This window comes from Tupaia chinensis, unplaced genomic scaffold (genome assembly GCF_000334495.1).
Source record: "Tupaia chinensis unplaced genomic scaffold, TupChi_1.0 Scaffold144472_1, whole genome shotgun sequence".
Taxonomy (NCBI): Eukaryota; Metazoa; Chordata; class Mammalia; order Scandentia; family Tupaiidae; genus Tupaia; species Tupaia belangeri.
Window position 1 is genome coordinate 929210 of NW_006204331.1, and position 14283 is coordinate 943492.

The following is a 14283-nucleotide window of genomic DNA, read 5'->3' on the forward strand; positions in this document are numbered from 1 at the left end:
AGGATGGGGTCGGGGTCCCGCGAGCCGCTGCGCTGTAGGCGCGGTGGGCGGGTGCGACCGCGCCCCCTGGGACTGTGGGTGGTCCCTGTCCCTCTGCCTCAGGAGCGGCTCCACCACCTGGCGGGATGTTTCATGGTTCCACGACTTGGAGGCACCTGGAAAGGGAGGGCAGCCTCTGTGTCCTGCAGGGACGTCGGTGCCACTCCTGCGGCAGAGTCTACACAGGCTCCTGGGAAGAAACCCTGGGGCTGGACTCTGTCTGTACCCCAATCACTGGCTTTCTGGGTCTCACACTGAGAGGCGAGTTGGGGGGACACAGGAAACGCTCAGACCCCTCTCTGGGACTCCCGCGCCTTGGGTTCACCCTATCCCACCCCCCAGCAGGCTCTCCCCCACTGCCACAGCCAGGGCTGACTGTGGCGGATCCAGGCCCCACTTTCTATCTGGTCACCTCAGGGTGGCTGGCACTCAAGTCTCGTGCACAGAGGTGAGACTTCCTAGGGACCTGGAGCAGAGTGGGACTGGGAAACTCAGGGCGAGCTGGCTTCTGGGGCCTGCCTGGACCCAGCCTTGAATGTCTGTCATAGGCCAGTCCTAGAAGCAGGGTGCACAGTCGCTTCAGGGCCCGGAGACAAACTCCCACCGACCCAGGGCCCGGTGCAACCTTCCGGAGAAACACTTGACCAAATCTCTTGGTGTTAAGAGCACTCCTGGGCCAACTGGCAGAGGGGTGGCAAAGATGGCTGGGTCCCAGGCCAGTAGGTGGCATGGTGGCTCAGGTGCTGGACTCCCACATGGCCAACTGAGGTCAGAGTCCCGAACCCGAGCGGCTTGAAACTCACACCTGGTGAACTTGCATGCACATTGAATTCTTGTGAGAAGAATGGAGGACAGATGGATTCTCACTTTGTCTCTCCAGCAAAAAACACACACCCTACAGCAAAAAAATCTCTAAAACAATATAAAGATGGCTGGATCCCATATGGTTCACGTCCTGGACCCAGCTGCTTGACAAATACCCTAGGCATGTGTGTGTGTGTATGTATGCCCAAAATCTCAAAAGGAGAAATTAAGGAAAAGGGATTGTAGTGTGACCATTCCTCCTGGGGGAGAGAGGTGCTTTCTTGCTTAAAAGAAAATAAATCTATCCTTTGATTCAGCTAGTATTTTCAGGAATCTAGTACCTAGAAAAAGCACCTGGACGGGACCAGCAGTTAGCATAATGGCTGTCGCTGGACTCCCACATAGTCGACCGTGGTTTGTGGCCCAGACCCAGTGGCTTAAAACTCACGCCGGGCGCATGTGCGTGCGTGCCCAAGATCCCGAGAGGAGAATGGAGGAGAAGGGATTGCGATGTGGCCATTCCCCCAGGGGGTGATTTCTTGCTTTCTGTCTCTCTGTCTCTGTCTGTCTGGTGAGCGCACGCGCCCTATGGCAAAAACCTCTCAAAAAGGAAAAAAAAAAAAGAAAAAGCATCTGGCTGGGACCAGCAGAAGGTGTAATGGGTGCATTGTTAGACCCCATGTAGTTGACCATGGTTCAAGTCCCGAACCTAGTGGCTTAAAACTCACACCTGGTGCACGTGCATGCGTGCCCAAGATCCTGAGAGAATGGTGGCGAAGGGATTGTGGTGTGGCCATCCCCCCAGGGAGTGATTCTCACTGTCTCTCTTGTCTTTCTCTGTCTCTCTGGTGAGTGCACGTGCCCTTTAACAAAATTCTCTCTCTCAAAAAAAAAAAAAAAAAGAAAAAGGCACCTGGAGGTGGCAGGTGGCATGGTGGTGGTTACAACACTGGACTCCCACGTGGCTGACCTGCATCGGAGTCCCAGACATAGAATCTCGAAAATCACACCAGGTACACGTGCATGTGTGCCCAAAATGCCAGGAGGAGAGAAGGCGCTGCAGACTGCCCACCACTGGGGGGTCACTTTCCCTCTCACTGTCTTCCTCTGTCTCTCATGTGCCCTATGGCACACACACACAAAAAAAAGGAAAACAAAAGGAAAAGCACCTGGCAGCAAGGGCCCTGGGCTGTGGGGACCACTGCAGCCATGCATGGGCGCAGAAAGTGGTTTAGAAGCTGCATACGCGCTGGGAAGGTGCACGCAAGTGTGGCACATGGACAGCAGGCTGGGGCGTGTGGCCACTGCCACGATGCTGGCATGGTGATGCTCGGGCTGTCCTGAAGGAAAGTGAGCTGTAGGGCCATGGCACGGGTATGCAGCCCAGACCCCACTGGGCACCCACCCTCATCCCGGCACAAGGAGAACCTGCCATTTTGAGTAACAACGAAGCGTTCACCTCACACCCAAACCTGGGTGTTGCACTGATGGGGTGAGGACCCTGGTCTGAGGGACTTCAAAGACTGGTGAGTTTGTTTCCTGTATGCATAGTGACCCTCCAGGTGTGGGGGGAGGCCAGAGACGGTCCCAGGAGCAGGGCTGTGGCCTAAACAGCTTCCAGAGGGGACTGTCCCTCTCTGGGTCTGCAGAAATGGTGCAGATGTCCTGTCTGGGCAGAGGCAGGTGCCCCAGGGAACATGTCACATAAGACCCCATCAGACAGGCCTGCAGGGCTTGCCCAGCCCAGACTTTACCCCGGGTGAGCAGTAGTCCGTCTGTCTCCTCCTTACAGGAGGGCCATGTGGGGGATTCCGGAGTGATCCCACCCTAGGGCAGGAGCTGCATGCCAACAGCACCCAGAGGCTCACTCTGCAGTATCTGGCAGCTCTCTGGCCTCCTACCCCTCCCATAGCCTCGCTGTCCCTCCCATAGTCATGGTCGCCTATAGGATTCCCCATGTTCAAAGGTTCAGAAGTGGCTTCTGCCCCTGAAGACAGGCACGGGAGGGCACTCAGGAGAGGGGCTGCTGGGCAGTGCCTCCACCTTGGTGAGATGAGGGAGGGGGTCTGGGGCACCACCCCCACCACCTCACTGCCCTGGAGGGTGCTGGGTAATTCTCTGCGGCTCCAGATGTTCAGCAGCTGCCTTGCTGCTTCCGCCCCTTCTCCCGACCCTGCACCAGTCAGGAAGCATCTCCTCCTGTCCCTGGGCTCCCAGCCACCCCCTCCTCCCTGCACCCCATTTCCTGAGCGGAGGCGTCTGTGCAGCCTCTGCTCCCTCTCCCGCAGGGCCGCTTGTCCCCCCAGGCCTGGGCTCTGCTCCCAGCTGCTGTGCACACTCATGGGGTTGGACTCCTTGCCCAGGGGTGACCTGGCTCCCCACCCTCCAGCCTCTGGGACTGATTCTCTCTCTCTTCGTCCCCTCTAAGGTTGGTACTGCTCCAGAATGAATCAAAGGTCTCCTGGGAGGCCAAACAGAACTAGCCAGGGAGGCAGCCCTGCCTCATTGGGGGAGGAGGGAGGCTCCCTTTGGGGTGGAGGCTCTGTGGGGGTGGGGTACATGCCTGCAGCCAAAGCCACTGGGAGCCCAGGGAGGTGCCTCCAGAGCTGACAGGCAGGGATGCAGATGCCCAGCACCACCACAGCTTCCCTGAACAGAAGGTGGGGACCTTCTGGAGGGGACAGCTCCCTTCTTGCCTGTACCTCTGTTTCAGCAGAGCTGGTGGTTCTGGGGCACTTAGGTTCCCAGGGCTGGTGGGGTCAGGGTCAGGCCAGGCACAGGCTACAGCACTGAGCCCAAGGGCCAGTGGCTCCAGCCCACTGACCTCTGGCCCTGAACACCGTCTCTGGCTCCCCCTCTCCTCCTAGAGCTTCCTGCTCTCTGTGGGGGAGGGCCAAGGGATGAAGAAAAGCTTCTGCCTCCAGACAGGTCTCAGAGCAGATCAAGCTGCGAGACCGCCCCCATGCGTGAGGGTCCTCCAAGTGGGATCTCGTCCTGGGAAGACAGAACGGAACGTGGCACACCCAGCAAATGCAGCGATCTCCCAGGACACACAGCCTGTGTGATGGGTCTCCTGGCAGCCCCGGCCTGGGACAGGTGGCACGGTTCCCCTCCTGGGGCCCTGCTGTTGCTGGTCACACCTGATGCTGACAGGAGGCTGGAGTCCGGCCCTGCTGAGGGTTCAAAGGAGGTTCAGGCCAGCAGATGCTAATGGTTATGTCACTGAGCTTCCAGTCAACCCAGGTTCAGTCCGACCTGGCAGCGTGAAACTCACATCAGGCACCTGTGTGAATGCATGCCCAAAATCCCAAGAGGAGACTGAAGGAAGAGGGATTGTGGCATGGTCATTCCCCCCAGGATGGGGGCGTGATTTCTCACTGGCAAGCTCATGCGTCCTTTTTTTTTTGGAGAGATTTTCGCTATAGGCACGTGCGCTCGCCAGACAGAGACATAGTGACAGAAAGTGAGAATTCACCCCCCAGGGGGGATGGTCACGCCTCAATCCCTTCTCCTCCATTCTCCTCTCGAGATCTTGGGCACACACGCACATGCGCCCGGTGTGAGTTTTAAGCCACCGGGTCCAGGACGCGAACAGCGGTCAACTACGTGGGAGTCCAGCGACATAGCCATTACACTAACTGCTGGTTCCTGAGTCCTTTTTTAAAAAAACCTCTCTCTCTCTCTCTCAAAAAAAAAAAAAGACTTTCCTGGGAGACTACATGCCTGCTGCCCTGTACCAAGGGTCTCACCTCCACCCAGGACTGTTTCTCCCACAGGGACGAGGGGGCTGTCCTTGGAGGGTCAGCACCCCCCACCTAGAACCACTCGTTTTGTCATCCGCGCCAGGACAGCAGCAATCCTGCTGACCCCAGAGCTAGGCGGGGCTGTCTGGACCAGGCAGTGTTCCCAACCCAGGCACCCAGCAGGAGGGTGAGGGGTTTTCAGGCAGACAGTCTCGGGTCACCGAGTTCCCCGTTTAGGTCTGGCTGACTATGGGTGTGTGGAGCTGTGTCCCCCGTGGGCTCCTCCTGCGGCCCCTAGCTCATAGCTGGGCTGGCCTTCAGCACAGGAAAAAAAGGGGGAACTCTCAGAGTCCTCCAGAAAAGAGGAAGGTTCAGCTCGAGGCTGGGTCTGAGGAGGATGGAGCTCAACCAGGGTCTTCAAAGAGAAACCTCACCCAGGCAAGGCCCACCTGGAGCTTGGCACTGCCGGCTTCTATGAAGAGGATCCAGGAGGGGGCGGGCAGGCAGGTGGCCTTCTGAGGTGGAGCAGCAGACCTAGCAGGCCAGGGGAAGCACAGCCTCCCTGCTCCAGGCTGAGACCAGATACACGAGGAAAGCCAGCAGGTACCCACAGCCAGCCTGGTGCAGGCCTTGTTTTCTTTCGAGGGAGACCAGGAATCTGCCAGCAAGAGGTCAGAGCTGCCCATTTCTGGTCTGTCTGGCTGTCCATCTCCTACCTTAGAGGGAGGTGAGAGCTGGCTGTGGTGTGAGTGGGAAGTGGGTGAAACAGGGCCTGGAGAGGAGGCCACTGCTGGTCGGAGTGGTCTGTGAATCTGGGAATCTACCACCAGCGCCCACTGTAGGTGACCGTTTCCCCAGCAACCATGACTCACAAAGCTAGCCTGTGAAGGGCAGAAGCAGTCTCCCCTGGGTCCCCGAGAGCCCAGGTCACAATGGCCGCTAAGGCCCAGCCCAGAGGAGGCATGCCCCATGACGGCCCTGCAGGCTTGCCCCTGCAGCTGCCCGCTGCCCAGCTGGGCCTGGGTCTCCCGCTGCGACCTTGGCCTGGTACCTGGACGTCAGGGCTAGCGCGGAGCGGCCTGTGGCCTCGGCGCCCATGTGCGTCATCTGCTTCGTGAAGGCGCTGGTGTACGTCTTCAAGATCTACCTGACCGCCAATTACACCTACAACTTCCGCAGCTGGCCGGTGGACTTCCGCTGGGACGAAGTGCGCACTGCGGGCGCCGGCAGCAGCAGGCACCGCGCGCTTACGTGCGCCGCAGCTGCAGCGGGCGTGTGGCTGCTGCGTGACGCGGCCCTGGGCGGGGATGCGCCTGGGCGACCCTTGCGCGGGCAACGAGATTGACACCATGTTCATGGATCGCCGTCAGCACCCTGGCAGCCACGGCCGCGGCCTGCGCCTCGTCATCTGCTGCGAGGGCAATGCTGGCTTCTATGAGATGGGCTGTCTGTCCGCACCGCTGGAGGCCGGCTACTCGGTGCTGGGCTGGAACCACCCAGGCTTCGGGGGCAGCACGGGTGCACCATTCCCTCAGCACGATGCCAACGCCATGGACGTGGTGGTCAAGTACGCGCTGCACCGGCTGCACTTCCCACCCACACACGTGGTGGTCTACGGCTGGTCTATCGGGGGGTTCACAGCCACCTGGGCCACCATGACCTACCCAGAGCTGGGCGCGCTGGTGCTGGATGCCACTTTTGACGACCTGGTGCCACTGGCACTGAAGGTCATGCCCCACAGCTGGAAGGGGCTGGTGGTGCGGACGGTGCGGGAGCACTTCAACCTCAACGTGGGCGAGCAGCTGTGCCGCTACCCGGGCCCCGTGCTGCTGCTCCGGCGCACCCAGGACGACGTGGTCAGCACCTCCAGCCACCTGGCCCCTCTGCCGCCCAGCCACGTGGAAGGCAATCGCGGCAACGAGCTCCTGCTACGCCTGCTGCAGCACCGCTACCCGGCTGTGATGGCACGTGAGGGCCGGGCCGCAGTGACCCGCTGGCTGCGGGCCGGCAGCCTGGCACAGGAAGCCACCTTGTACGCGCGCTACCGGGTGGATGAGGAGCGGTGCCTGGGGTTGCTGCGTTCCTACCGAGCCCACTGCGAGCAAGAGCTGGAGGACGAGGAGGCCTGGGGGTCTCACGGTCCTGCCTTCCCATGGCTTGTGGGTCAGGGCCTCAGCCCACGGCGGCGGAGACAACTCGCGCTATTCCTGGCGAGCAAGCACCTCAAGAACGTGGAGGCAACGCACTGCAGTCCGCTGGAGCCGGAGGACTTCCAGCTGCCCTGGGAGCTGCAGCCTTCACCAACTCACATGCCTTCTGGGCCTCCATTCCGTTCCCACCCTGTGCCCAGAACCAGTGAAGCTGGCCCTGGTGGGGCCCCCTGACCTGTCAGGGGTGAGGCAGTCCAGGCCCAGTGCTTGTCCTTCGCTGGGGTACCTGGCCTTCCCACTGCTCTCCCTCTCCTCCCTCCTTCTGGTCTCCTCTTCCCACAAACACTTCTGAGTGCCTGTGCCTAGCTCCGAAAGAGAACGCCAAGATTAACCTGACCCACTTTCTGCAAATGCCGTGCAATGGGGCCTTGATGGTTACGAAAGGGCGACGAGAGTGGGCCGTGGGACCACAGGGAGGTACCCTTCACCTGGCCTGGGCTGCAAGATGGCTCTTGGGAGGAAGATATGGGGCCGAGCCTTGAAGGCTGTAGAGGTGGCCTCGCTGTGAGAGGGGACGTTGGCCTTGTAGGTTACTGCGCGGGTCTCAGCAGCTGGGCAGTCTCAGGAGTGTGATGCCTCTGGTCTGTGGGGCCCCTCCCCCCGACTCCGACACTGCAGGCCTCCACAGGAGGAGTTTCACAGAGGCCCTGCAGACCAGAGTAACCTGTGGAGCAAGAGACAGGCCTCTGCTCACCACCATCCAAAACAGCCATTTCTGTATGGTGTGCCCTGAACCGCAGGAAGCAGGACTACTGGCTGCCCCGATGCCCCCAGTCCCTGGGGATTGGGGGCATGGAGCCAGGCAGGGAGCCCCAGAGCACCTGGCCCATGCAAGTCACCTAGAAGAGCAGGCGAGCCAAGGGAGAACAGGGGAGGGGCATCAGAACCTGCACAGTGGCCTGGCTGGAGGTAAGGCATGCAGGCCAGGGGAACCATTTCTAGAGGGTCTGAATACCATTTAAGGATTTTCATCCAGGGCAAATGCAAACGAGGGCCAAGGACTGTTGTTGTGGGATTTGTCAAGTGGGGCGGCTGCCAGGTGGTGGTCACAAGCCTTTGCTGGTCCAGAGGGTCTCGTAGCTCAGTGGCCTGGGGCAAGTTGCCCTAACTTCAGCTTCATCTGTGCAGTGGAGAGGGCGCCTGTCCTCACGGTTGCTGTGACAGGAAGCAGGTTCCACGCCCTGAGCACTCGGCTGCCTAGCGGAGACGCGCTGGACGAGAGGAATTCGGGGGCCCGGGGTTTTGGCCTTCTGCGCAATCCTGGTGAAAAAAAAGTCCTCATAAAAAGTCCGAACTATCGTAGAAAGAGGAAACCAAAGACAGGAAGAAAAAGTGAAAAGGGACCTACTGGGGGAGAGGCTGATCCCCACCATAGAGGGAGCTCACGGGGTTCGGATCTGACCCGCCGAGGCTCGCTCACAGCAGGATACCCCGTGGCCCAGCCCTGGGCTCACAGCGCCACGTTGGGCGGTCTTCCTGGATCCCACCTTCCCGAGCTCTTGCTCCTCCGGCTGTTCTACCTGTGCGTCTCGCTGGTGGGGCCAACCTGGGTGGGACTCTGTCGACCTCGACCTATCAGGTTGGAAAGGAGAGACCGGAGCTGGGCGAGAAGACACTCTGATTGGACACCGCTCGTGACGGGCGGGGCGAGGGCGGAGCACGCTCCTGGGCGGAAGTGGCCGTCGCGTCGCTGATTACGTAAGGTCTCAGGGGCCGGCGCGGTTCCGCTGGCTAGTGTGTACGCGGCTCCCGGCTCCCGGCCTCCGGCGCCGCCCGCACGGCCCCTGTACCGCTTACCCCTAGGCCCCGACGCCAGCTGCCACTCGGCCGCCACTGGACATGGACTCCGCCGGCCAAGGTACCCGCGTGGCCCAGCGCCCCGGCCGAAGACGGGTCCGGGTCACCCCAGTGTCCTCCCGTTCCTGGGGTCGCGTCTCGGTCCTTCTACCTCCGCCAGCCCGCGGCCCCTCTTCGGCTCCGGGCCCCAGACCTCGAAGCTCCCGGAGGTCATGGTGCGCTTCCGCCCCGCGGCGCCCGCCGCTGCCTGGGCTCCCCGGGACCGCGCCGCTGTCCGGTCCCCGGCGCGTTTCCCTCGCTGCCAGAGCGGGCTTCCTCACTGCAGGCCGCTGTGGCGATGCCGCTCACCCCCGCGCGGCCCTGGCCCTCTGTGCCGCCCTCCGTCCCTGCACTTGCTCCCGGGACACTCCATCTGGCCCTGAACCCAAGCCCAGGTGTAGTGCCGGCGGCTCCCGGGCAGAGGGGAGGCGAAACCGCCCTCCAGCTCAGCGCTGCCTCTCGGGTGGCAACGCCGCCGCTGGCTCCCTAGGGCTTGCCTCCTGGCGGAGGGTGGAGCGAGTCAGGGGCACACCCAGCGTTCCGGCCAGTTTCCAGAAGGGCCCAGGAGATTAAAATCTGGAGGTGACACAAGTCTGTCTTCCATTCTGGGGCTCTAGAGCAGGGAGACTGAAGTCCTGGACCGCGGTAGTACAGGGGGCTTCTCCACTGTATTAATTCAGCACTAGAATTCCTGGCCTCCCGTACGGAGACGTCTGCTTTTGGTGATTATTTACAGAATAGATGAGCACCAAAAGCTGGCCTGGAGGCTTTTCCCTGTTTAGCTGGCAGCTCTAAGCATCACAGATGTTGAACTCCGGCCATAAGAATAACGGAAAATTTTTATCGAGCACTTCCTTTGTGCCAAACACCATCCTAAGATCTTTTCTTTGTGAGAAGATGTGTACTTGCCAGAGAGGGAGAGCAGGAAAGCATCTTCCATGGGGCATGGTCACAGCAACCTCTTCTCCATCTCTGCCTCCCTTCAGGATTTTGGGGATGCACACAGGTGCCCGTGGTGTGTTTCTCAAGCCACTGAGTCCAGGACTCGAACCACTTGGTCAGCCATGGCCATATGGGACCCAGCTGTTTTCACCATGCCAGGAGCCAGTCTCATCTGGTTTTCAGAGTGAGCTCGTTTGGTTTGTCTTGGCACGACTGTTTTGCAGAGAACTGGGGCTCACCCAGCGGTCTCCGTGTCGTGTTGGCACCAGCCCCACACTTTGTGTTTTGGTCACACCTGAGTTGGGACGTGGCTTGGGTGTGGGCTGGTGCCTCGCTCATAGCTGTGAGGCACCTGGCACATGCTGGGTCAGTGCCCATGGGGTAGTGTCCCTGGGATCCGGTGTTAGCTTTACAGGAAAGAAACTGTCTGAGAGCCTTCATTTATTTTTTAAAACAGGACCAAAAAGTTGTAGAGAGTTTTTTTTTTGGGGAGGAGGATTTTGCTATAGGGTGCATGCGCTCACCAGAAAGAGAGAGACAGAGAGACAGAAAGCGAGAAATCACCCGCTGGGGGGATGGCCACACCACAATCCCTTCTCCTCCATTCTCCTCTTGGGATCTTGGGTGGGCACGCACACACACCCGGCGTGAGTTTAAGCCTCCAGGTCCGGGATGCGAACCATGGTCAACTACATGGGAGTCCAGCGACACCCATTATACCAGCTGCTGGTCCCTAGGTAGGCCTTTTTCTGATTTGTGTCTTGTGGACTTTCAGTGCAGACAGTATGGTGCATTTAAGATGAAGATAGTGAGGGCCAGCAGGAGGCACGGTGAAGGTACTGGACACTCCCACGTGGCCGACCACGGTTCAAGTCTTGGACCTCATGGTTTCCTTTCTCACTTTTTGTTTCTCTCTCTCTGGTCAAATTAATTAATTAAGAAAAAAATAGTGACGGCAGGAATTCGAACCTGATCTGGAATGCGCCAGGTGTGGGGCGCAGTGTCCTGCTGCTCCTGTCTGCATTCCGCTGCCTCGTGGCCATGGGGGCAGGGGCAGGAGGGTGTTTGGCTCATCTGCAGGAGGGGCTGGATGGCCGGCCAGCTCCTTGCACGTGACTTCAGCCTGTGCCTTGGCGGATGAGCCGAGTGCAAAGTGATGGTTGTCAACTATAACAGTGTCCTCAGGCTATAGTCGTCCTCAGCAGCTGGGAGGTCTGTCAGATTGGGCTGTTTATCTGCAGTGAAGGTTTCTTGCTCACGATCGCATTCCCATAGGTCGGTCACCCTGCACCGGCGTTCCTGGTGCAGCGCGGGTGGCCTGAGATGTGGCTGCTCTCAGTCTAACCCCCAAGCCGACATCGAGGGCCTCCCGGAAGAGAGGTGGTGTTCGTCTCCAGGCCTCCTGCTCTTAGACCCCTGCCCTCATCCCTCGTCCCTGTCCCTTGTCCCTCGTCTGGGTGGAGACTCTAGCTCTGTTTGCTTCTTGGTAACTTTCCTGCCACTTTCTGACCTCCTTTTGTCTCTGGTAGATATCAACCTGAACTCCCCTCGCAAGGGTCTGCTGCCGGACCCGATGGCCGACATCCCTGTCGACTCCACCATGGCTGCCCGGACTCCTGCCGCTGAGGGTCTGACGGAGGCTGAGGAGGAGGCGCTCAGGGCTGAGCTGGCCAAGGTGCTGTGCCTCGGCTGTCTGTACTGGGGGTACCCCGAGTCAAGGCCCAGGACTGCTTTTGACGAATCATCCTGGGAGGTTGCTTGCCCTGTCCTGTGTGCCAGCCATTGGGAACCCAGCCGTGGCCTGACACAGAGCCGTGGGGGGGGGACAGGGCCTGGATCCTCCTCCCTCCCTTCCTGCCTGGCTGCAGGCACCTTGTGGGCCTCTCTGGAGAGCACACAGTGGCCCACAGGTGCAGCCTTCCTGAGCATGCCATCTGCTGGTGCCTTCTCTGCTGTAGGTAGCGCTTGGCAGTTGTTTCTTTTATTTTTTTTATTTTTTGGAGATGGTTTTGCTATAGAGCACGTTGGCTCACCAGAAAGACAGAGACAGAGAGACAGAAAGTGAGAAATCACCCCCCAGGGGGGATGGCCATGCCACAGTCCCTTCTACATTCTCCTCTCAGGATCTTGGGCACACATGCACACATGCCCGGCGTGAGTTTAAGCCACCTGGTCCAGGACTCGAAGCGTGGTCGGCTACATGGGAGTCCAGTGACAGAGCCATTATGCCATCTGCTGGTCCCTCAGCAGTTGTTTCTAATCCATCTGCCCTGGATTTTCATTTTTCTCTTTTAAGAATTATTATTTATTTATTTTAATTTGGCCAGAGAGAAAGAGAAAGTTAGAATACAAGCCACCAGGTCCAGGACTCGAACTGTGGTTGGCCATGTGGGAGTGTCTAGAGCCTTAACCACCATGCCACCTGTAGTCCCATTTTCTTTTTTTTTTTCCCCCAGAGAGGTTTTTTTGCTATAGGGCGCATGTGCTCACCAGAAAGACTACATGGGATTTCAGCGAAATAGTCATTATGCTAACTGGTGGTCCCCCATTTTCTTTTAAAACTTTTGTTAAAAGGATTCTATGTGATCTTTCTGTTTGTTTGCTTGCTGTGGGGGAGGGAGAGAGAGAAACGAGAAGTGAGAAATCAGTCCCTTCTCCATTTTCTCGGGACTTTGGGCATGCAGGCGTGCGCGTGGTGTGTTTTCAAGCCACTGGGTCTGGGTCCAGAACTTGCCCTGCACGTTTGGCCATGTGGGGCCCAGCCGCCTTACCACCATGATGCTGACTGGCCCTTCATGCGATCTTTGAATTGAGTCTGTTAAGAGTAAAACAAATTTGTGTGAAAAATAATAATAATAAAATAAGTTGGAAAAAAAGAGTAAAACAAATTAGGAACAAAACCCTCCGAGCACGCCAGTCCACACCGTGTGCCTCGAGTGCGGCTTTGATTCTGACAGAGCTCAGTGGTGGCCTCCAGGTCTCAGGATCTGGGAGGAGGGACCTGCCCCACGAGCACACTGCTGAGTGCCACCTCGCCTCCTGGGTGCAGGCTGAGCTGTAGCCCCAGGACCACTTCTCACCTCCTCCCTCCCCACGCCTCCCCGCGGGGTGAGCTGTGCTGCCCATGCTGGCCTCTAGCTGCCGGCCGAGTAAACCGCATCTCACGGCCTTCACGCACAGCTGTTGGGAAAGAAAGTTGAGGGAAAAGTAGGAAGGAGTTCAGAGAGGCTTTACTTTACATTTTATTTCCAAAAATATTGACTTAAAAACTAAAAACTATGGGAAGCAACAAATGGTGTAGTGTTTAGATCACTGGACTCCCACATGGCTGATTGTGGTTTGAGTCCTAGACCTGGCGGCTTGTACTCATGCTGGCTGTGTGTATGTGCATACCCAAGATCCTGGCAGGAGAATGGAAGAGAAGAGACTACGGTGGGGCTATCCCCCTGGGGGGGGGTGATTTCATGGTTTCCATCTCTCTCTCCAGAAAGCTCATGACCCCGTAGCAAAAATCTCTCAAAAAGGAAACAAAAACTACAAAGTCTTTTTCAGAGTTGAATTATAAGATAAAGGAGTTTTATGTCATTTAAAAATTTCAGTTTGTGGGCTGGCAGGTGGCGGGGAGGTTAAAGGTGCTGGATTTCCACATAGCTGACCGTGGTTTGAGTCCTGGACCTGGCAGCTTTCTTTCTCACTTTCTCTCTCTCACTCTGTCCCTCTCTGGTTAAATAAAAATAAAAATAAATAAATAAAAATAATAATTCTTTACATTTTTTTTTCAGTTTGGGACCAGCAGATGGTGTAATGGTTATGTTGCTGGACTCCCATGTAGTCAACTGTGGTTTAACTCCTGCACCTGGAGGCTTACAACTCATGCTGGGCGTGTGTGCGTGCCTACCCAAAGTCCCGAGAGGAGAATGGAGGAGAAGGGATTGCGGTGTGGCTGTCCCCCCTAGGTGGTGACGTCTCACTTTCCGTCTCTTGTCTTCTTTCTGTCTCTGGCAAGTGCACATGTTCCATAGCAAACATCTCTCTTTACAGAGAAAAAAAAAATCCCAATTTATATGTTCGTTAAGGCCACTGAGCTGCATGCCCGTAAGCCGTGGGCCACCCGCCGCATCTGTGGGACGCTCTGTCACTGGCTGTGCCTGCTGGGTGGCCAGTGGTCGGTCCTCACGGATCCTATGTCCAGCTTGTTCCTTGAGTAGCAGGGACAGTGGAGGGCACAGAGACGGCGTCCCCAGCAGGACCTGCACGCTGCGATGCTCTCCCATCCAGCCGGCCCTGTCAGGGCAGCCCCGATGCAAGCCTGGAATGTCCCTGCGTGGGCCGGCCTCGCAGAGCAGCTCGCTTTCCTGCTTTGTTTGTTTCTGTTTTAAATTTGACCTGAGAAGGTCCAGGTCTTTATTATCTGGCATCTTTCCATTACCCAACTCAGCCTGAACACACAGAGATTCACTTCTTGCCTTGTATGACTTTTTTGCCAAGGTTTGGAGCTGACCTCGGGAGCAGAGGTGGTCAGAGCCGTTTCTCAGCTACCTGGCTCTGTCCATCTGTCCACTGTGCAGTTGGGGCCTGGCTGCCAGCAGTTTCGGCCATTGTTTAGCAGGCCTTCCCTAGAGCCTGGGGAGGGCTTCTGCCCTCACGCTGCGCCTGGCACGTGGGGGAGCTTGGAGGGCCTCACATGGCTGGCCTGGGTAGAATGACTG

At 58.1% G+C, this 14283-nt stretch overlaps 2 protein-coding genes and 1 long non-coding RNA gene across 4 annotated transcripts in view; 2 read left to right on the plus strand and 1 right to left on the minus strand.

Annotated features, from left to right (window-relative positions):
• The window catches only part of LOC106733708 (uncharacterized), an 8956-nt gene extending 3660 nt beyond the window's left edge, over nucleotides 1-5296 (minus strand). Inside the window, exon 1 of the long non-coding RNA XR_001369648.1 lies at nucleotides 5036-5296. This is a non-coding gene — a long non-coding RNA (uncharacterized LOC106733708). The remainder of the gene's footprint in view (nucleotides 1-5035) is intronic.
• A 7-nt stretch (nucleotides 5297-5303) lies between these two features.
• Nucleotides 5304-7653, plus strand: ABHD16B (abhydrolase domain containing 16B). Its single transcript, XM_006172304.3, is given in 2 exon segments — nucleotides 5304-5919; nucleotides 5921-7653. Coding segments are annotated over 2 exon segments (1287 nt in total). The 5' UTR covers nucleotides 5304-5682; the 3' UTR covers nucleotides 6971-7653.
• Nucleotides 7654-8482: 829 nt separating this feature from the next.
• The window catches only part of TPD52L2 (TPD52 like 2), a 22767-nt gene continuing 16966 nt past the window's right edge, over nucleotides 8483-14283 (plus strand). Inside the window, exons 1-2 of one of the 2 annotated variants that reach the window (XM_006167078.3) lie at nucleotides 8483-8654; nucleotides 11104-11249. In XM_006167078.3, coding sequence (XP_006167140.1) covers nucleotides 8636-8654; nucleotides 11104-11249 — 165 coding nt within the window. In that variant the 5' untranslated portion in view covers nucleotides 8483-8635. The remainder of the gene's footprint in view (nucleotides 8655-11103; nucleotides 11250-14283) is intronic. The other variant, XM_006167077.3, reaches the window with a different exon arrangement.